The sequence below is a fragment of the Lissotriton helveticus genome, chromosome 2_1 (assembly GCF_964261635.1).
Source record: "Lissotriton helveticus chromosome 2_1, aLisHel1.1, whole genome shotgun sequence".
In the NCBI taxonomy this organism is placed as follows: Eukaryota; Metazoa; Chordata; class Amphibia; order Caudata; family Salamandridae; genus Lissotriton; species Lissotriton helveticus.
In genome coordinates this window covers 1,033,095,662-1,033,118,978 of record NC_136059.1, presented here as the reverse complement: position 1 = coordinate 1,033,118,978, position 23,317 = coordinate 1,033,095,662, and the positions used below count along the sequence as shown (strand labels likewise).

Sequence of the window (23,317 nt, the reverse complement as noted above, 5' to 3'; positions counted from 1 at the left end):
AAGACAAGTGTTGTCTGTTTTGGAGATAAGCTGCTATTGCAGCGAGATGTAGTCTTATGGATATATATGCTAGGTTACAACGTTGTAGGTGTAAGAGAGAACATATGTTTTGAATAGAAGCATCTATTGGATTGATTTTGTTATTTGTATAGTAAATTACAAATCGTTTCCACTTTGCGGCGTAACATGCTCTGGTGGTAGGACGTCTAGCCTCTTTAATGATGTTCATGCAGTTTGGCGGGAGATTGAGGTAGCCAAACTCTAATACTTCAGGTGCAAGATCGCAAGGTTGAGTTGATTGGTATCTGGATGTCTTATCTTCCATGGTTCTGAGAGAGAAGCTTGGGTGAGAGGCGTAGCTTTTGATGAGGAACTTCTGATAGTTCCAAGAGGGTTGTGACCCATGGTTGTCAGGCCCATGTTGGAGCAACCAGGATCATTGTGAGGGAATGCTGTTTGAGCTTCCGAACCACTAACTGAATTAGTGGGAGAGGCGGAAAAACGTAAGCAAATTTGCCTGACCATTTCCTCCATAGCGCATTGCCTTTGGACAACGGGAGTGGATACCCTGGACGCAAAGCGTGGGCATTTTGTGTTTTGATGTGTGGCGAACAGATCTATTTCTGGGTTGCCCCACATGTGAAAGAATGGAAGAAGAACTTGAGGATGAAGTTCCCATTCGTGGATCTGCTATGTTTGACAACTGAGCAGATATGCAATTTGATGTGTACCCCTGGGAGGTGTTCTGCAAGGAGATATTTGTTTTGTGGAATGGCCTATCTCCATATGCTTTGAGCTAGGTGTGAAAGCTGTAGAGTGTGTGCCCCCCCCTGTTTCTGTATGTAGTACATTGCTGTCATGTTGTCTGTACGGACCAGGACAGCTTTGCCTACTAGATGGAGTTGAAAGGATTTTAATGCCAGAAAGATTGCCAGTAGTTCCAGGTAATTTATGTGGTGGTGTTTTTGCTGTGGGGTCCATATGCCTTGAATGGTATGGTTCTGAAGATGAGCTCCACCCCAGCCGGTGAGCAATGATCTGTTAGCACTATCTGTGGAACCAGGTCAAGGAACGGCCTACCTTTAGAAAGGTTTTTTGTGTTCCACCACTGCAGAGAGAGCGACGTGTGCGGCTGTCCACTAACACCAGATCTGTTCGCTGACCTTGAGCCTGGTTCCACCGACTGGCCAAACACTCCTATAAAGGACGCATTTGGAGTCTTGCATGAGGGACGATGAGAATGCAAATGCAAATATCCATCATCTCGATCAACTGCATGAACACTCGAGCTGTCAATGAATGTTGAGGCTGAAATTTGGATATTAGAGTTTGCATAGTGCTTATCCTGAGATAAAGCTTTTGAAGTGTTTATTGTAGCTCCTAGGTAATGTTTTGCTGGACAGTTGGAGGTGGGATTTGGTGAGATTCACAGTGAATTCCAAGTTGTGAAGCAGCTGGATTGTTTGGTGTGTGTGTTGCACACAGCTGCTGTGTGACGTAGCCTTTAAGAGCCTTTCATCCAGATAAGGAAACATGTGAATATGTTGTCTTCGTAAGTGAGCCGCTACTTCTGCAAGGCACTTGGATAAGACTGGATGCTGTAGTCCCCCCGAACGGAAGGACTTTGAACTGGCAGTGTTGACCGTCCACCACGAACCTGAGATTTTTCCTGTGAGCGGGGTGAATGGGAATATGAAAGTAGGCGTCCTTTAGATCTAGAGTGGAGAGAAAGTCACATTGTTGAAGCAGTGGGAGCACCTGTTGGAGAGTGACCATGTGGAAGTGGTCTGACTGAATGTAGAGGTATAACGCTCCAAGGTCCAGTATTGGCCTGAGAGAGCCGTCCTTTTTTGGGATTAGAAAGTAGAGGGAGTAAACCCCTGTGCCTTGATAAGGTAAGGGGACTAGTTCTATTGCACGTTTTTGTAATAGAAAGAGAACCTCTTGTTTCAGAACAGTCAGATGTTCTGAGGACTTTGGCCGTTGTCTGGGAGGGATATTTGGGGGAGTGGCGGTGAGTTCCAGGTAATAACCATACTGGATAATTTGTCTTACCTACTTGTCTGTTGTGATAGAATTCCAGATAGGTAGGAACTGTGAGAGGCTTCCCACGACAGGAGTGGGCTGCTCGGGGGGGGGGAAGTGAAGGGAAGTCACTGTTAGGTGGTAGGGGAGTTACGGGTATTGTTATCGCGACCTCTTCCCTTACCATTGTTGCATCTGTATCCTCCACGAAAGTATCCTCTGGAGGAACTATTTTGATTGGGGCTTTTATAGGAAGAAGAGGGATGCTCCGAGCCAATAGCTTTGGAGCCAGTCCTGTAAAAGGAGCGACGAAATTAACCTCTACAACAGCGAACAGGTATTTGAACCCTTATGCTACATTAGTGCCTGGGTCTTTTTCAAAGCATAAATCAGTCAAGAAAAAAGTCATTATCACGCCATGCGTGGGATAACGAGGTCTAGACAGCAGAGGTACCTTGGACAAGGAACGGTCTTCTCGTGCCTCCAAGAAGGCACATTAGTGCAACAACTTTAAGGTGCTACGTGGTCTTTATGTGGGAATACAATACAGAACTACAAGTGCGTAACCCTTAATTCTGCACTGTAGGATCTTCATTGACAGTCATACACATTAGAATAGCAAACTAGAAGGAAAGCCTTCTTTGCAGCAATGGAGAAGGAAAAACAGGCTCTGTTTTAGTAATGGATACCTTGTAAAGAATATTCTGCATAGTGATCTGATTACCCAAAAGGATGGCTCACAGTGGCTTGAACAACCTTAGTGTCAGCCTTTTATCAGAATCACAGCTGTAAAGTCTGCTGAAGGTACAGCTGGATTTCCAAGTGACTCTTTTACATATGTGCAAAATTTCTAAGCCAAGCTGCTGTGGATGATTTCCCTCTAATGGGCCATTGGTTCTCCTAGTAGAGGCCTACTGGGTAGTTGTGAACACATGGATATGCATGCCATAATCCACTGGCAATAGACTGTTTGGATGTGGCTAATGCTTGCCAAATATGCTGATCGTTAATAAATAATTGGCTAGGTTTACAAATTATCTTACTATTGTCTTGATAAAAAGCAGTAGCCTTCCAACAACCACAAAGTGAAACAAACTGTTGTAGATGGATTGAAGTAAAGAGACAGGCAGCAAGGTAATGGCATGGTTCTGTGGAATTATGACAACTTTTGGGAGACAGAATGGGGGTGGTCTCATAAACATCATATTTAAATGGAATACTATATAAGGATCTCCAGCAGGGCGTGCTCATTTTTCATTAAATCTGTGGGTAGACGTTAAGAATGCTCCTTCCAGGAAAATGCAGCAATGTAGCCTTGTGAGTAGACTCAAACAAAAGAGGAACGTGTATGAGGCAGAGTTGAGTCCAAATGGCGAGCTGAATTTTGAAAAGGCAAATTTCTACATAAGAACCTCAGAAACTTTCCGTGTTGATTCACCGTCGGAATCTGGAAGTAAGCCTTTGCTAGTCTGGGCCACACAACCAGTCTCCTTGTTGTATATCAAGATAGATCTGCTTTGTCAGACACTGAATGAACTAAGAGGCACGGCGGTAACCCAGACATTGAACTTTAGGACTTATCACGGTTCACATCAAGAGCAGGGTTGAAGAGTTTCTGTGCTCATACATCACGGAACGTACTGCCGCAATTAGAAATCAATTGCCCTCTGTGAATGCTACAACCAGTATACTTACATTCTTATCTTTCACAATTGCCCTCACGCCTACCAACTTGTCTCTTAGACTGATGCCTTCCTGACCTTTCAAAGTCCTTTTCAAAATGTTTTTCATTTTCTTTCTTTCTGAAAATTCACATTCTTTGACCAAATGTGAAGACGACAGGCTCATCACATGCACCTTGTTTGGGTCAGAAGCAGCCTTCTTACTACCACAAAAAGCTTTTCACGAATAATAAAACCATTCTTAAAGAAAGAAAAAAATCTGCAATATGCAAAAAAACAAGTTTCACTCAAAAGTCTGTAGAGAAGTCAAGTGAAATAAGGCACATCAGGAAAGAAATGTCACAGAATAACAGTGAGGGAAACCTCTAATGTGGGCTGGATCACATGAGCTAGAAAAAGTGTCTGATTCTAAAAGTAGCTGCCAGTATAAAGAGTTATGGAAAATGGAAGCTCTGGCAATGTTATCTCTCAGGTTTGTTCAATACAAGCCTAGCAGACTGAGATTTTCCCCCAATGTTCGACAGGTACTTCAGTTTTTGATGTACATGCTGCAATACTGTGTTGAGACAGAGCTTTGGAAGTGAGCAAGAGTTTGATTTGGATAAATCTTCCCTTTGATGGATTCCTAAAATGTGCTGCACACGGCCAGTAAATTTATAGACAAATACACAGATATGAAGGGTTTCAGGTCCACACACGCAGCAGGGAATTATTTGAACGTTTAAGACTATCAACAAAGATCCTACAATGCAGAAATACTGTAAATGGCTTCTTAGGTGCTAAGGACGTAGAGTAAAAACCAAAAGGAGATTAATTCTGAAAAAACATTCTCAGAAAAGAAAAACTAATAGAAAAACTGGTGTGAAAAATCACTAGTGTGTTCAGGGATCCCACTCACAAGACAGCAAATAGAACAGACTCTGGCCAGTACAAAGGATGGTGAGTAATTAAAATACATTGAGACTTAAGGGGACAGGGTACTTTATTTAACTCTTAGAAGTGAATTATGTTGCACTTTTCATCATTACTTAGACATGTAAAATAACAGTTTGTGTTATAGGTGCAGCACTTTCAAATTTAAGTAAGTATTTGACACTACATAGTTTAAGATTTCGAAAATCATGCCTATGATAGGCTTGGGGATGGTAGCTCTGCAACATCTGAACATGCTGTACTCTTAAAAGATTATATTCATGTTCGGACATATAGTGATATGAAGTGTTCCGGGTTCATCGCACACATGAGGCAAAGAATGTCCTATGGTGCAAAACAGGCTATAAAAATCCCTAAATTCCAGCTTGCAGGATAACAGTGTTAGATGCCAAAACTCAATTTTTTAAATATCACACACCACTAGACCACTAGAGGAATAAACTGTCTCCGTTAGAACCCTGATTTGTACACAGCAGACCTAGGCTTACCCTGGAGGGGCGGGGGGAGGGGGGGGGGGGTCTAAAAAACACAAAATTGTATTTGCAGTTACTGTACAAACAGAGTGGATGTCTTTAGTCTTACCTGTCTCATTATATCAGGATTATTTAGCATGTGACTGATCTCCGGATTACGCTGGATCAGTTGCTGCATTTGAGGATTGGCCATTATTAGCTGTCTCATGAGGTCAGGGTTGGAAAGCATGCTCTGTACAAATGGATTCTCCATGATCTGCAGCATCATCTCAGGGTTGGACATAAGCTGCCTCTGCATTTGGCTCTGAAGTTCTGAAAAGTTGGTTGAGTTCATACCCAAGCTGCTTAGGCCTGCTAGCCCACCAAGTCCTCCAAGTCCTCCCAGTCCACCTTAAAAACAAATACAAATCAATCAACTTTTGGATTTACATCTCTTAAAGCCTGCCAGCTAATATAGAAAACTACACATTAAAGAAAAGTGCATAAAGAATAAATTTCAAACACGTTGGTGGTTACGGGTAAAAGGCAGTGACCGAAATGCAGTTGCAGTAACAAAATTGACACCAAAAATAGCCTGCTTTATATTGTTATTTGACGTGGATTAGTGCATCGGAGGGAGCAGAGGCTTAAAATGAAGCTCAAACAAGCGCAGCCACCATTAGTGGGTGGCTGCTGAGCGTGTGACTCAGCGGCCTGCGGAGGTGGCCCGACTAGGATCGGTTGCGGTCGGCAGGAATGTTGTGCAGTCCCCGCTTGTCTGCCTGCTACCCCCCCCCCCCCCCACCAGGAGTGCCCCCTGAGGTTCGACTTCACAGTTTCTGCACCCTACCAATGGACACGGAGGCACAGAGGGCTGCTGAGGACACCGAAGGAGCAGGGACAAGAGAGACGCAGTGGAGACACGGTGAGTCTGCGGGTACAACACACCACATGTTGCCCCCCACCTCCCCAGAACGCCATTGCGCTCCCCCGCCACGTGGGTCCCGTGCTTACTAGGCTACTGGAGTCAAGCTATCCTGGCTGAAGACGGCTGATAGCCAGGAACCGGTCCTAGGATGCTTGATTCCGGTCCAGGAGACATGGCTTGGCAGTTCGGGCTGGTCTGTTCCCATGAGGAACAGGGTCAAGACTGATTTGCATATGGCCATGTCTGAACTGGGGTGGCTTGGTGAGCAAAATAACGATGGATTAAACCCATATCTGTGACTGGAGGTGCATGTTTTGCCACTGTGCAACATTTCGTCCATCATCTTGTGTGTTTTGCAGTTCACCCTATGTGGGAAGGGTATGCCCAGACGTGGGTCCCGTGGTCACTAGACTACTGGAGTCAAGCAATCCTGGCTGAAGACAGCTGATAGCCAGAAACCAGTCCTAGGATGCTTGATTCCGGACCAGGAAAGACATGGCTTGGCAGTTCGGGCTGGACTGTTCCCATAAGGAACAGGGTCAAGACTGATTTGCATATGGCCATGTCTGAACTGGGGTGGCTTGGTGAGTAAATAACGATGGATTAAACCCAGATCTGTGACTGGGGGCGAATGTTTTGCCATTGTGCAACATTCCGTCCATCATCTTGTGTGTTTTGCTCCCCCGCCTGTCTCCATGTTTTTTTATTGAGCATGCCACAAAGTCAGCAATTTCAGAACTACCTAACTTTGCCATTATCCACAGCACCCTTATAGACCCCATTCATAACCACAATGGAGGTGATCTCATTGGCCCTAAAATTTCATTCAGAAAAACTTAAAATTCAAGTGGACTTTTTGAACATCTTGGCCACGCACGTCATAGAACAAAATTTAGAGGATTTAAACAGCCTAATAAAGTGAGTACAAAAAGACACAGGGACAGTATATCACTGATGTAAATGGGCACCCACCTTGGATCACTTAACAGCAATTCCAAACATTTTGTCTGAAATTCTTATGGAAGTTAGTTCCACCTAGCCGACAGCTGCAGCATCAACACCTACCACATTCAACCTGGAAAGTCACGCCAAACTATCCCCCAGCAAAACTTGGACATCAAAAACGATACAAAGGTTAAAAGGGGCCTAGAGACAACCCTCACACTATCAATGTCACGTTGCTAATCGGGACCAACAACAAGCAAATATCAAGACGGGACACCTCCGCCTCAGGAAAGCCAGGAACAACGGTCACTAAAAATGACGATCCTTTCAAATATTACAACACTGTACTGACCAGCTAACACCCATTTATTCTCAACATAGGCCGGATGTGTACCCAATATTTCAAAAGCGCAAAGCGCAGCCCAGCAAAACAACAACACAAAACAGCATAGGTGTCAGTAATACTGAACCTGTGAATCAAATAGAATTCCTTCAGGAGCACCCAAACTTTGTTCAGGTCATCATGACACAACAACTACCCGTGGCAGCCCAGCAACTGGAAAACCATGGCCACAAACTCGGCCTTAAAAGATTACACCACCACCCAGCGGGGGAGAAAGCTACCTTATGTTAAGCAAATCCGCACTAGCTATCAATCCCCATAGCACACATGCCTCACCCGAGCTAGCAACTGCCTCCACAGCACATGAGGCAAGCAGGAGATCAGACAGAGGCACTGCCCAAACCACAGACCACAACTAGCTCCCGCACATTCGACACAAAGGCTATGCCACCCATCCTAGCCTGCCCTACCACCCAAACACTAATAGCCCCTGCTGTTACCCAGGGCGACTAACCCCCTCCCCCGCAGACAACAGAGCAGATAACATGCAGGTTTCCTGGGGAAAGCCAACAGGCCCATTTTATCTCTTGAGTCAATTCACATTGATCGCATCAGAGATCGCCATGGTCGGAAACTCATGGAGACACCTCGCAGAGTCTAGAAATGATTCCTCTCTATAGGACTCCACAACACACTGAACATAAGTGCAATCTTGAAACTCTTATTTGAACTCTGAACACACCGATGAATGGAAAGCCGGCGCACAAGCTATCTAAGCAAGAGTGGAGATGAGCTGTAATAAACAGCCATCATGCGTTGCTCAGGCATTTCCTTCCGCAAACCACCTCACTTCTACTACTGATCTGAATTAGAGGTCAGATCAATAGAGAAGAATAACAATAAAACAGTAGGTAAGTCAAGCTGATATGTCAACATTGCAAGAGAAAATGCTCCAAAAAGGATTTTCCAAGCTGCAACTGATATTTTTCGTCTATTAGGTTGTCCTATCAAAGCATTGTTACTCTCTTCAAAAACAAAAAGCTAATTACCACTAGGAACCATTCTCCAGCATTGGAACATTTCCTAAATTTACATATTTTTAAGCTAGTTCTCTTTAGGTTGATAATATTGGATACATTTAATAAGGAATTAAATCAAGTCTATCTAGCTCGTATTTTGTGTTCGGCAGAAAGACAATGAGGTTTAATGGCTTAAGCAATGCAGGTCATATTCACATTTTAGAATCACAAGAGTGAACGGTCTCACACAGGAAGCAGGAGGGTCACATGAGGATCTATAAAAGATCCCAACCGTGTCACATGTAAGTAACTGTTTTTCTTTCAAGTATTGGATATTTGATATATTTCTAACTTTTTGAATGACACCGGCAAAAAGTATGAAGTAATGCAAAAGTAGGGGTGAGCCTCACTCAACTGAAATGACTGTGGAGAACACCCTCATCCCCTTCGAAATTCAAGAGTTTTTATATACTACTTGCTATGGAGGCTCTTAGCAGATTTAGTCCAGAAATGTAGGTTACTACAACGCAAACCTTTTTCAAGCATGTTTTACAAAGTGTTGTATAACACTGTGGTCATTTGTTGCGAGTGAGTGCGAGAGAGTGAGTGAGTGAGTGCGAGAGAGCGAGCGAGAGTGCGAGAGCGAGTGAGCGAGTGAGCGAGCGAGCGAGCGAGCGAGCGAGCGTGCGTCCGTCCGCTGAAAGTCGCTCCTGGAATGTTTTGTGGAGATCAGTCAAGCAGGGGGCGAGAAAAAGAGGGGGATCTCCAAAATGCATTTTCCCCGTGCAATTTCTCATAGGAATTTAAAGAAACATTTTAGGGAAAAAAAACTGTTGAACCGAACTGCACACAATTTGCCAGAAAGCAAGTTATTTGTGATTTGGAGTAAATCTGTGCAGCAGTTTTTGATAAATTAAGGTTCCAAAGTGAGTGATTGCAGAGTGGTTGGTTACACTGTCCTTGCACGGTACTCGCACATTGCCTCAAATTCAAACAACCGAGCAATCAGACTAGTCAAAAGCCCTCCCCCTTCCAATCAGCCACTTCGGTACCAAGGAACCACAGAGGTATTAGATTAGCTGACAGCAACATCAACAGAAATATCACAGCTGCCATTACAGGACCCAGAGAATTTGGAGGAAAAGGGGGAAGCTCCCAGAGTAGCCATGTTTGGAGAAAAAAAAATGAATGCCAAAGGTTACGTAGTACTATCACAGGACTCATCAATGTCCCCAGGAGGTACTGCAGGACTCTAGCAGGCCCTCCCATGCAGAGCCAGAAGAGTACTGTGGTACAGCGGTGAAAAAAGGAGGGGTATGTGAAGTTGTGATGTCATTTAACATGCCATGAGTGATGTAATCTGCAAGGTCATAAACACTGCATGGCTGGATTACAAACTACAGTTAGCCGAGTAAATCATAACAGGTGAGTTAAAAAAAAAAAAAAGTATAACGTTATTTTGTTTTTTGAGTCAATTTCCAAGTTTTTTTAAATGTAAAGTTACATAATATTACCAAACGTAACTATAAGCTTGTGCTTAGGATAGATATTAAATGTTACTTACCCTGTAAGCATCTGTTTGTGGTCTGCAGTGCTGTAGATCCACATGCTTAGCATACGTACGCCATCTAGTCGTTGGGCTCGGGAGCGTGCAAGTTTTTTTTCTTCGAAGAGGTCTTTCGAGTCACAAGGTGCAGTCACTCCTCCTCTTACTTGCAATGCGCATGATCGTCAACTCCATTGTTAGATTGTTTTCAGCTAGGCGGGTGAGAATTTAGTGAACGGATAATGTATCCTATGGAGATGGTTATATGATAATGTAATGTATGATGTGGATGAATGCAACTAACACAAGTCATAGCTGAGGAAGGTGGGTGCAAGTGAATCTACAGCACTACATGCCACAAACCAATTCTTACAGGGTAAGTAACATTTACTGTTTGATGACGCGTGGCTGTAGATACACATGCTAAGTATAGGGCTGAAAAGCAGTTCTCCTAAGCTGTGGCTAACTTGTGCTGGGTGTATTTGTTTTGAATAATGTACATAGTACCACTGGACTGACATTTGCTTGTTGCTGTTCCATGAATCTACATAGTAATGTTTTGCAAATGTGTGCGGTGTAGTCCATGTAGCAGCTTTGCATGTCAGCTATTGGTATATTTCCTAGAAATGCCAAAGAGGCTCCTTTATTGCGTGTAGAGATTTTTTTAAGGGATAGTGAGGGGTCACTTGGCTTTTAGTATAGCAGGTTTTCATTTTACTATCCAAAGTGCAATACCGGATTTAGAAATTGCCTTACCCTTATGTGGTTTGGAGAATGCCACAAATAGTTGCTGAGCTTTGCCAAAGAATTGTGTTATATCAACGTAGTACATAATGTATGTAATGCTCTTCCTGCCACTGAGTCTGGGTGAGGAAATAATACAGGCAACTTGATGGATGGAATTGTGAAACCACCTTTGGTAGAAATTTAGGATTAATTTGTAGTACTACTTTGTCTTTGTCTATTTGAAAGAACAGTTACTCCAAAGTAAATGCATGAATCTCACCAACCCTTCTGAGTGAAGCGATTGCGATGAGAAAGGAAAAAGCTACTTACCAGTATGCATCTGTTCTTGGCATGTAGAGCTGCAGATTCTCACACTTAGCATTAGATCGCCACCTAGTGTTGGGTTCGGACGATTGCATGTTGTTGTCGTCTTGGAAGAAGTCTTTGTAGTCACAAGATAGGTGACTCCTCCCTTGGACGATTGTGTGCATGGGCATAGACTCCATCCTTTATTTTTCGCCATGATGGGAAATGATGGAGTTAGTAGAAAGAAAAAAGATGTCCATGTGTGTATATCTAAGTAGGATAGTACTGGAACAGATACAGGTCCTGGGGAGGCGATTGAGCGTGTGAGAATCTGCAGCTCTACATGCCAAGAACAGATGCATACTGGTAAGTAGAATTTTCCGTTCGAGGCATATGAGCTGCAGATCTCACAATTAGCATAGACTATACAGCAGTATCTCCCCTAGCGGTGGTCACCAGTATACATTGCAGTAGTTTGGAAAAGAGTTTTGAGGACAGCTTGGTCTACAGCAGCTTGCTGTTTGGCTTGCACATCAACACAACGTTTAGTGAAGGTGTGTGTTGTAGACCATGTTGCTGCCTTACAGATGTCTTCTAGGGGAATGTTCCCTAAGAAAGCCATAGAGGCTCTTAGCTTGCGTGTGGGTGCGCTCTAGGAGGAATTGTTAATGTGTGTTTTGCTTTTTGATAGCATATTTGGATACATTTTACAATCCACCTTGCAATAACAGCTTTAGAGATGGGATTGCCTTTATGTGGTGCAAAGAAAGCTACAAACAATTGTTTTGTTCTGCAAAAGAATTTAGTTCTGTCAATGTAATAAAGAAGGGCTCTTTTCACGTCTAAGGTGTGTAGAGCTCTTTCTGCTACAGAGTCTGGGTTTTGAAATACACTGGCAACTCCACTGATTAAGATGAAATGGAGTAATAACTTTAGGAAGGAATTTTGGATTTGTTCTGAAGACCACTTTGTTACGATGTAATTGTTATAATGGTTCCTGTATAGTGAAAGCTTAAATCTCACTTACTCTTCTTAGAGAGGTAATGGCCACTAGGAAAGCTGTTTTCCATGTGAGGAACTGTAGTTCACATTTGTGTAAAGGTTCAAAACGGGGTCCCATAAGCCTGGTAAGAGCAATATTTAGGTTTCACACTGGAGAGGGTGGTAACCTAGGAGGAATGATTCTTTTTAATCCTTCCATAAATGCTTTACTTGCAGGCACTCTAAATAGTGACAAATTTTGTCTGTTTTGTAAGTACGCAGCAAGTGCTGCAAGATGTAGACGTATAGATGAGCATGCTAGATTACATATTTGTAAGTGTAGTAGATAGCAAATGATATTCTGGATGGAAGTATCCAGTGGATTAATATGATTATTGGTGCAGTAAAAGGCAAATCTTTTCCATTTTGCAGCATAGCAAGCTCTAGTACTGGGACGTCTGGCTTCTTTAATGATGTTCATACAGTCTGGTGGCAGGTTCAGGTAACCAAACTCTAAGACTACAGGAGCCAGATTGCCGGATTCAGTTGACTTGGATCTGGATGTCTGATCTCTCCATGGTTCTGCGTTAACATGGATGAGGACAGGCACAGTCTTTGGTGTGGAACTAGAGAGAGTTTTAGCAGTGTTGGGCACGCCAACCGTGGTTCACATGTGGGAGCTACTAAGATTAGTTTGAGAGACTGTTGTCGGAGCTTGCGTACTACTAGTGGGATTAGTGGGAGTGGCGGAAAAGCGTACGCAAATCTGCCTGACTAGTTCATCCATATCGCATTGCCCTTGGACAATGGGTGTAGAAACCTGGCGGCGAAGGTTGGGCATTTTGCGTTGTCGTGTGTGGCCAACAGATTCATGTCTGGTTGGCCCCACTTGTGGAAAAATGGTAGAAGAACTTGTGGATGTAGTTCCCATTCGTGAATCTGTTGTGTTTGTCGACTTAATAGATCTGCAATCTGATTGTGAACTCATGGAAGGTGTTCGGCCAGTAGATATATTTTTTGTGGAATGGCCCATCTCCAAATGTTCTGTGCAAGCTGGGACAGTTGCAGAGAATGTATGCCTCCTTGTTTTTGTATATAGTACATGGCTGTCATGTTGTACATCCGGATCAAGACCGCTTTGTTCTGCACATGTACTTGGAAAGATTTTAGTGCTATGAATATTGCTAGTGGCTCTAGGTGATTGATGTGGAGCACTTTTTGTTGAGTGGTCCATCTGCCCGGAGTTGTACGTCTGAGGAGATGGGCTCCCCATCCTGTGAGTGATGTGTCTGTTGTAAGTGCCATCTGTGGAACAGGTTCAAGGAACGGCCGCACTTTGGACAAGTTTTTGGTGTTCCACCACTGCAGAGAGCGATGTGTGCGGCTGTCCACCAACACCAGATCTGTAAGTTGTCCTTGAGCCTGATTCCACTGTTGTGCTAGACATTCCTGTTACGGACGCATTTGAAGTCTTACATATGGTACAATAAAAATGCAAGATGCCATCATGCCTATGAGCTGCATGAACACTCTGGCTGGGAGAGTGTGTTGGTCTTGAAATTTTGTGACTACGACTTGAATGCTCGCTATCCTGGCTGGACCCGGATATGCTAGAGCTGTAGAGGTGTTTATTGTGGCCCCCAGATATTGGTGTATATGAGAGGGCTGGAGATGCGACTTGGTGTAGTTGATCGTGCACCCCAAGTTGCGTAATGTCTGAATGGTTTGACGAGTGGTTTGAACAAACTGATTGAATGACCTGGCTTTTATTACCAGTCGTCTAGATATGGGAAGACATGGATTTCTTGTTTTCTGAGATGTGCTGCTACTACTGAAAGGCACTTTGTGAACACTCTGGGTGAGGTTGTGACTCCGAATGGAAGGACTTTGAATTGATAGTGTTGTCCATCCACCACAAACCTTAGATACCTTCTATGAGAAGGATGTATGGGAATGTGGAAGTAGGCGCCCTTGAGATCTAGTGTGGCAAGGAAGTCGCCTTGTTGCAGCAGTGGGAGCACTTGTTGTAGAGTGATCATGTAAAAATGATCTGAGTGTATATATAGGTTGAGGGGCCTTCGATGGAGAATTGGTCTTAGAGTACCATCTTTTTTGGGTATTAGGAAGTACAGCGAGTAAACACCTGTTCCTTGATGTTGTAATGCAACAATCTCTATTGCGTTCTTTTGAAGCAATGAGAGAACCTCTTGTTTTAGTAGCGCAAGATGTCTGTGGACATGGGATGCTACCTGGGTGGTATATGTGGAGGGGTAGCTGTAAGTTCTAGGCAGTAACCATACTGGATAATTTGTCTTACCCATCTGTCTGTTGTGATGGAGTTCCAGACAGGTAGGAACTGTGCTAATCTCCCCCTGACTGGAGTGGAATGTTGTGGGGGCGGAGGGGCAGAAGGAAGTCACTGTTTTGTGGTGGGAGAGGTACGATTGGTGTTATTACCTCGACCTCTTCCTTTATTGCTGTTTCCTCTGTATCCGCCTCTAAAATATCCTCTATTGGGGGTTGTTTGTGTAGTGGCATTAAAGGAAGATGAGTTGTCTGCTCCCATCTGTTTGGAGGCTCCTCTGTATAAGGAGCGACTAAAAGAGCCTCGTGTTTGTGGGGACTGTAAAGCTCCAATGGATTTGGCAGTCTCAGTGTCTTTCTTCATTTTTTCTAGTGGAGTGTCCACAGCCGGGCCAAAAAAGTTGTTGTTGGTTAAACGGCTGATTAAGGATAGTAGTCTGGACTTCCTGCTTAAAACCTGAGATGCGTAGCCAGGCGTGACGTCTAAGGAGCACAGTGGTATTTATGGCTAGAGAGGCAGTGTCTGCTGCATCAAGTGAATATTTTATTGATGCATTTAAAAAAATTTTTACCCTCCTGGATTAGATCATTTGCTTGTGTTTTATATTGGTCAGGCAAATGTTGTAGTAGGGTTTCTAACTGGTCGTAATGGGCCCTGTCATATCTTGCAAGCAGTGCTTGGGTGTTAGCTATGCGCCAGGTATTGGCTGCTTGGGCAGCTATTCTTTTACCAGAAGCGTCTACCAGCTTGGACTCTATCAGGAGGTGGCGCTTCTCCTAAGGTTTGGGAGTTAGCTTGCTTACTAGCGTTAGAAACGACCAGAGAATCTAAGGGCAGCTGTCCCTTAATGTAGGCAGGAACTGCAGGGGCAGGCCTATACTTCTTTTCTATTCTAGGGTTTAGAATCCTGGCACGTACGGGATCTTTAAACACTTCGGGGGCATGCTTAATGACTCCTTTAATCATGGGTAATATTTGTACTGACTTTGGGGACTGTTCAAAAGTATCTAATAAAAAGTCCTCTTCTGCCTCATCTGAGTGCATTGTAACACCATGATAGATGGCAGCCCTATTAATTAAGTGTCCAAAACCAATATTGTCTTCTGGAGTAGATGGTTTTGAGGAGTGTGTGTGGACTTGTGATGCCAGGTATGTCTTGTGGGACAGGGTACTCCCAATCAGGTGGGTCAGTTGGGTACGTGAAAGTCTCATCTGGGTCACCCCCTAGCCCCATGTCATCATCATCCTCGGTATGTGGAGGTGTATGAGGTGGAGAAAAATAAGGTGGAGAAGTTTCAATTGAAGGTGTAATAGGTTTAGGTAGAGGAAGTGGGTTAGAAGGAAGTATAGGAGAAGAAGGGTGCATAGGCGATGTGGCAGAGTCCATCTTCTTCACAGGCACTGGAGGAACAGGTGCTGTGTCTAACTTCCTCTTTCTATATGGTCCAGTGGTGACATGTCCTGCCTTTGGATCAATATAGATCTCTGTCTGCTTTGGATCAATAGGATCTGGATGGAAAAGCTCCTCTTCCTCATGGACCGCTTTCGGCGCAGATTTTTTTCGGTTCTGAGCGGGTTTGTTGTTGGTTTTTGTCCTTAGCCTTAGGAGGAGTAATTGAGTTGTTGGAGCCCGGTTTGTCTTTAGAAGTCGACGGCGTCGGAACCGGTTTCGGAGCCGGGACTTCTTTTGGTTTCGGTGCCGAAGGTGCTGGTGGGATTGGTATGTGCTATTTGCTCAGTCCCGAGCTACCAAGAGGCCTTTCAATTTTCTTCGGAGCCAGGCCCTAAGGCGGGGCTCCTGAAGCATGTTTTCGGTCGCGACTGAGCCCAGCAGGTGGAGTGTTGACCATTGCCTTCGATTTTGGTGGGGGGGGCTGGGGTAGGGGCAGTAGTACTCACTCTTTGACCCGGAGTGATGGAATCATCAGAGTCATCTGCCTCTGAAACGATTTCGAGATCCTCGGAATCTTCTTCTGGGACATCTGGGCCTTCGTCGAAGATGTCCACTGGTTCCGGAGCTGATTTTTGCATGATGTGTCGACGGGCCCTTTGACCTTGAATGGTCTTCTTCGATCGAAAGGATGCGCAGGCTGGACACCAGGACTCGTCGTGTTCAGGTGATAAGCACAGGTTACAGACCTTGTGATGGTCACTGTGCGGGAATTTTTCTCCTCCACACAGGGGGCATTTCTTGAATGAATCAGCTCCTTTCCATGAGCTGTAGGCCTCACGGCGTGGATAGGCCCAATGGCCCGCGTCAACGACCGGAATCGACCCGATGAAGTCGAGTGGAAGGTTATAGACATTTGGAAGTTAATCCGAAGAGTTAAGGACGTTTTTTCACGTCAAACTACTTTGGAAAGTAGATTTCGAACTGGAGCGGAAAAGTTACATCCGAACCCAATGGCGGAAAAAAACAATCTAAGGATGGAGTCGATGCTCATGCTCACTATTGTTCAAGGGAGGGGTCACCTATCTCGTGACTACAAAGACTTCTTCCAAGACAACAACAACCTGCAAGTATCCAAGCCCAACACCAGATGGCGATCTAATGCTAAGGGTAAGATCTGCAGCTCATATGCCTCGAACATATAATTACTAAATAAATAAAAGTATTTAGTTTAACATGCCATATTTGATAAGACCACAGCTGTGGTTTGCTCTATTACATGTCCTGAGCAAACCCACAAATGTGAAGTATTGTTTTAACTAGCAGCTGTATCATAACAAAGGTTGCTGGGCAAAGGGGTGTACATACACAAGCATAGCTGGCTAGAGACGCCTGTACTCCTCCTGGGTGCCACAAAGCTGATCTTCCTCACTCACTCCCTACGAGGCCCGGCTCCACCTCAGACAACAGTGTGCTCTCCCTCACCACTCCCTGTGAGACTCGGCTCTTTCTCAGACAACTGTGTGCTCTTCCTTACACACGTCACTCCCAGCTCCTCCTGAGATAACTGCGGAATGTGGCTCATATCTATGTACCTTGGACCCAGCAAGGAAAACGCCTCAGTGCTTCATGTCTCCGCTGTCACTCAGACAAAATGGACTTGTAAAACAAGCACTGGCAAAGTCAATCAGTCAAATCTTTTTTCCTTTGCTACTTCAGTCCTATTGGCTTCGTAATGCTATTGGCAGATGCGGTGCAAAAAAAATATATAGTCATCGTGGATATTGCTTACCATAAACAAATTAAGACAAGCATTGGCATAGCCAATGTGTCTCGCCTTTGGGACCATATAAGTATTTAGTTATGCAGCATAATATCCTTGGTCACACAACATCCACTGTTGCATGGCTAAACACTTATACGGTCCCAAAGGCGAGACCTATTGGCTATGCCAATACTTGGGTTTTTTCTTTAAGGAGGAGGGGTGTCACATTGTCCCCCTCCCACGCTGTTCTCAACCACAGGGACCATCACCTAGGAGCTGTATGGGTGACTGAGTGCGTGAGTGGTTGTATTGGTGAGTCAGTGGGTGGAGGTGTGAGAAGCTGTATAGGTGGGTGAGTGGTGTGTACGTGGCTGTATGGGTCTGTGAATGTGTGGGTGAGAGGCTGTATGCCCTAGTGACTGAGTGGGTAAGTGGTTGGTGAGTGGGTGTGTGAGTAGCTGTATTGCAGTCAGTGTCTGTATTAGTGGCTGTATAGTTGAGTGAGTAGGCGTGTGAGTAATTGTATGGATATTTGAACGGGCATATAAGTGGTTGCGTGGGTGTGTGAGAGAGTGTATGGGTCAGTGGGAGGCTGTGTGAGTAGGTGTATGGATGAGTAGGGTGTATGGGTGAGTGGCTGTGTGTGAGTGGCTCTGTGGATGCCATCAGTGATGTCATCACAAATGTCACTGGCCATGTTATGAGTGATGTAATTGGTGAAGTCATAAGCAGTGAAGGCAAGGAATACAACTTTAATTCCCTGCTCGATCTCCCGGGCAGGGTACACAACTTTGCTCCCGCCAGACAAGAGCAAAGAAAAAAAGCTGCTCCCGTCTGGGCAGAAGCAAAGAAACGGAACTGGCTTCTGCCAGCACCCATGATGGGTGCAGGCAAGTGAACCGGCAGGGGCTGCGGGGTCATCTGCCCTGCCCCCGCAGCCTCCAACAGTGGTATACATTATGGGTGCCCGAGGTGGGCACCGGGTCACACACTCAAAAACTAAAATGCCCGGCTCGCGCTGGCATTCTCAATGACTGCTGGCATGGTCTTGGGACTCCCCTGTGGCACGCAATGATACAATACGTTCTGAGTGTCCATGTTAAAATTAAAATCGAAAATGGCCGGCAACCACAATAGGTGCTGGAAGGGGAGTTGGCAGGACCGTAGGGGCCATGGGGCTACCCATAAACAATGGTTCAAGTGACTCTATAGTTAGGAATTGTAATAATATCTCACATTTTTTAAACTTAAAATTTCACAGAAAAACAATGGTTTCTGGTTAGGTGAAAATGTAATTTAAAAAACACCTTTGAAAGTAACAAAACCACAGAAACTCTAGTGGTTTTGTTAGTTTAAAACGGTATGTTTTAGCTGGCATATTCACCTAACTATAGTGTTTCTTTAAACTTTGGTTTTTCAGTGAATATGTACATGTATTAAGTATATTTTGTTGAAGTAACCCCCCCCCCTTCAAACCACTCCGTGTTAAACAAAGAAATTGGTAATCCACCTAAACTCACCCTTTTTTAAACCGCTTACCTGCATTTATCACCAACACTCCTGAACCCTAAAAACGAACTACCTTTTACCGCTCCCTACCTATCCTTGAACCTTAAACCCTTATTACTAATCATTACCCATCCCTGAGACCTAGAAACTCTTTTCTATTCTTTACATTTATCCATCCCTGACTCCTAAAGCCCATTACTGCCCCTTCGCATTACTCAAGCCTAAACCCTAAAAATCCATCCTTACCCCTTACCCACACCTGAACCCATTAAGCCCCTACTACCAATTACTCATCCTTCAAACCTAAATACCCATTACTAGCACTTAACCAGTCCCAAACCATAAAAAATAACTACTCCTCACAAATGCTGGCCCTAAACAAAAAAATGTATTACCACCACTCGCCCCTCTTTTTGAAATGGCATAAATCATGTATATATGTATGTATGTATGTATATATATATATATATATATATATATATATATATATATATATATATATATATATATATATATATATATATATATAAAAAAATACACTCACATTCATATAATTTTAATAAAAAATAATACCTGAATAATACCTACGTGGTAAAGTCCAGTGCTGTGAAGTACCAAAAAATCGTCCTGCATGATATATACTGAGTCGTAAAGGCTGTGTGGTAAAGGTGCTGCGTGGTAAAGTTTAGATACCACAGTCAGACAGACCTACTACCATAACTTGTACCCCTTCATGGGTAAAATGATGTAAACAGGACAGTAATTATTTTTGTTTTTAAGGATGACCGCAACATAAGGTACATTTCCTTCAAATCCTCCATCATTGGAGGGTGTTGAGGGCTGCTACGTGTCGAAATCAGGGCTCACCCCTACCAATTAAATAAACAAACAAGAATGTGTGTCTCTGAGGCAGCCTTATTCACTGTCATTGTTTAGAAACTGTCCGATCTGCACGGTTGCAATCCGATACTGGCAGTGTGCACTCCCTCTGTGAGTGGATCACATGCAAGCACATTTGTGAAGCCATTGATTGCCTCTGAAACGCTAGAGTTGAAAAATGACAATTCTAGTTCAGTCTCAGGAGTTTTATGCGTTAGCTAAAGGCCAATGGAGCTGGTCCTGCACAAGCCCCACAACCTCGGAGTCCACCTCTTTCATATCTTAGCATATGTTGGGTGGGGTTGGTAAAGCTTTCAAGGTGGATAAACCAGAAATAAGATGTAGAGGGGCTAGCGAGTATCTTTGAGACAGCCAGTACAAGACACGCGGAGTCATTCTAGCCTCTTATCTAGTGTCTCTCCTGCAAACCGCTGTTCTGCTCCTGTTTGCAGCCATCAGTGGAAGTGTCGTGGGGTTAAGTGTGTATGAATTCATTAACAAAAAGAAAGTGAGGGGCAGCAAAAAAAGTAAATCAACAGGATGTGACTTTTTTTGTATTTACACGTTTGCTGCAGGGGGCATGCCGGGGGTATGTCCAGTGTTTTCTCTAAATAAAACAAAGTTCTGCAATAGGAATGTCAGAGGACGGAGATGAAATAATCATTCTCGGAAATGTTCAGTTATATTTTTTTGTAACAAAAAAGGCCTGCGCTGTATTCCATACTGAACATAAGCTGCTTCCCTCGGACACAACGCAGAGCTTAGGATAAACTACTCAGGCACACGCACGTTGTAATAAGTATTTGCAATGCAATAGGTCTCGCATTCGCATTTACTTGAGTTTGAGCTATTGTTAATGTAAATCACAATGCCTATTACTTGTGTTCTGGTTTTTAAAGTAAATAAATAAAAGGGATTGTTATTTACAATGCCAATAGCTGAAACTCGTGTAAATGCGAGACCTGTTGCATTGCAAATGCTTGTTAAACTGAGCAATGGTTTTTAGGTTTTGCCTGGCGAAAAGATGCGCTCTGCGCATCTTTTTCGCGCAGGCGAAAACCTGATGAGAACTGTAGTGTGGGTTTGGGTCGGCCCTCGTCATTCATTGGCTGGCTCCATAAATGGAGCCTAGCCATTGGACGAGGGGCCTGTCCGTCAATGCCGGACCAGATTCGGGGGCGTTCCCGAGATTCTTTGGCTTTTGCCGACGTCACGCGACGTCAGCCGGGAACGCCCCCGAATCTGTGCTGGCATTGACGGCACCCGCCCTCATTGCACTCCCTGCCAAAGGCACGATGCCGATTTCAGCCGTACAACCTGGCCGTCTCCAATCTTGTCACCAATTGTCTGGCCTCAGTGGCCGGAAGTCTCGGCTGCCGGGTGAGGGGAGGTTGCAGCATTTCTGTCAACCCCGTCATCTCTACCTGTGGGGGTGTGGAGCAGTGCAGCGCCCCGGACCAGTTGTCAGCCTCCGTGAAGCTTGTGTGCACACGAGGATTGCGCTGCAGCTTGTGTGCACACGAGGAGTGAGCTGCGGCTTGTGTGTGCACACAAGTGTGCACTTCCTGTGCACACCTCGACTCCGCGGGGCCTCCTCCCTCGGAAGGCTGTCAGATGGCTGTAGAGTTGCTCTCCCTGCCGTCAATGCCCCCAGCGAAGACGAAGTGAGCGTCAGGCAGGGCTCCTCGGGTGTCATCTCACCCTCCTTCCGACCAATGAGGGGCGGTGTGGCGGGAGGGGCAGGCGGAGGGCAGGAACTCCGCTCTGAAGGACGTTCCAGCCCCTGTGAAGCCGAGCACACTCACCTCCCCTCTGCACCCACCCGTGCCAGCCCTACCCCGCCCTCCACACCCCTCCTTGCCCACTCAACACGAAGGCTCTGACCACATTTGAACTTTAGTGGCCGTCAGTGCATTAGAAGCGAGAAGCCTTTGTATGCTCTTAAAGGAGCCGCCGACCATTCCCCGGAGCCCGGGGCAGAAAGTGGAACTTGAACCCTCGGCGGTGAGAGAAATGCGCTTGTTTTAATTACTACCGAGCGCGGGGACACCATGCTCGGTTTGGCAGCCTCCCGATGTATATATAGCAGGCCTGTTCCGCAAGATGCCCGCGAACAGCAGGGATGGCTCTCAGGAGGTCGGTACAACAGCGGCACAGTGAGTACAGGCGAGGGGGGAGGACCTCGGTAGGGTGAGGGTGAAGTGTGTCTGGGAGAGGGCTCCGGGAGGCAGCAGGGAGCACCGGGCAGTGTGGAGGTGGCGCTCTGAGAGGACAGGCCAGCGGCGAGGGAGGAGCAGTGACGGTTACTTGAAAAGCCGTCCCTTTCCGTAAACTGCCCGAAGTGCAATGGTGCGAAAATTAAATAGAAGAGGGAGGAAAAATAAACTGTGCCCATTGTCGTTTTGGGATTCCGCGCAGTTACGTGGCTTTCTTTGCAAGAGGCGCGCTCTGGAGTAAGAGCAATAAACGAGTCCAGTACTTTACTCTAATTGGTTGTGTGGGCTACACAAACAGTCCCAGGGCCTATCTCAGCTGATCGTTTCGGAAGAGGGCGGGTTAAACGCAGAGGGTCATTGAGGATAGCTCATTCCTGCTGCTGCTCTCTGTCCAGCTGCTGTTACCACTAATCAGCTTAAACTCCTCTCCCTTTCCAACAGGTAAGAAACTTCACTCTATGCCGATGGACGATGCGCCACATTACCCTGTATTGGGATAAAGCCAGGAACCACATTTTCCTCTGACTCCCAGATGAGTTACTCACGGCGAACTGCAGCTGCTTCAGTGGAAGGGAGAGGAAAGCGTGTTTCGTGTCAGACAAAAGTGCCCTTTAAGCTTAACTAAAGAGAGTGATGTTTGGGTTGGGGCCACTAAAGGTTCCTCAAAATCGCTTCTAGTCTGGCCCAACTGAAAGCGAAAAAAGGCTACTCGAATTAAAAGCAAAAAAAAACAAACAGTCAAGCAAGCACTTGCTCAATAGACAATCTTCTTCACAACAGACGAAGGGCGAGGGACGGGTGGGAAGAGTGTAGTGTAAGAGGAGGAGACCATGTGGGAAGAGTACTAGGGGAGGGAATTGAAGGACGAGAGTGTGCATGAAGAGCAGTGCTTGAAGAGTGCCAGGGCATTCCCCGGTAAAGCCAACAATGAACACTGAAGCAGACCCTATGGGGCACTCTACTTCCGTCATTTGCCAGCTGAAAAACACGACCTTCTCGTATGTCACAGGCTAGTGATGCAACTCGATGTCACCACAAGTCACCACACATTCATTTCATTATTGGTACTTCTGTGAAGCGCTCTGACACCTTCGGGTAAAGTCCGCGCTATATAAAGTTGCATAAATAAATAGATAAAAACACAGGGACTGAGACAGGCGGCTACGTGTGTTTACCATTGGTGTTCCAGGGCCTAAAGCATTATTTCATGGCAACTGAATAACTAATGTACTGAAACTTTTAAATGCCTCATGGTGTTATTGCTTCTGGTCCTGCGTAAAGGTGCTATGTTTGTGGTAAATCCATGAATATTTGGGACTTGCATTTTTTAGGTTTTGCCTGGAGGGGGCTCGCAGTGTGTGGGGGGG

At 45.1% G+C, this 23,317-nt stretch overlaps 1 protein-coding gene across 3 annotated transcripts in view; it reads right to left on the bottom strand.

The window, feature by feature from the left end:
- UBQLN1 (ubiquilin 1) overlaps positions 1-23,317 on the bottom strand; it is a 440,323-nt gene that overhangs the window by 275,304 nt on the left and 141,702 nt on the right. For all 3 annotated transcript variants that reach the window (XM_078675823.1, XM_078675826.1, XM_078675824.1), the window contains exon 4: positions 5,223-5,503. In XM_078675823.1, coding sequence (XP_078531949.1) covers positions 5,223-5,503 — 281 coding nt within the window. The remainder of the gene's footprint in view (positions 1-5,222; positions 5,504-23,317) is intronic.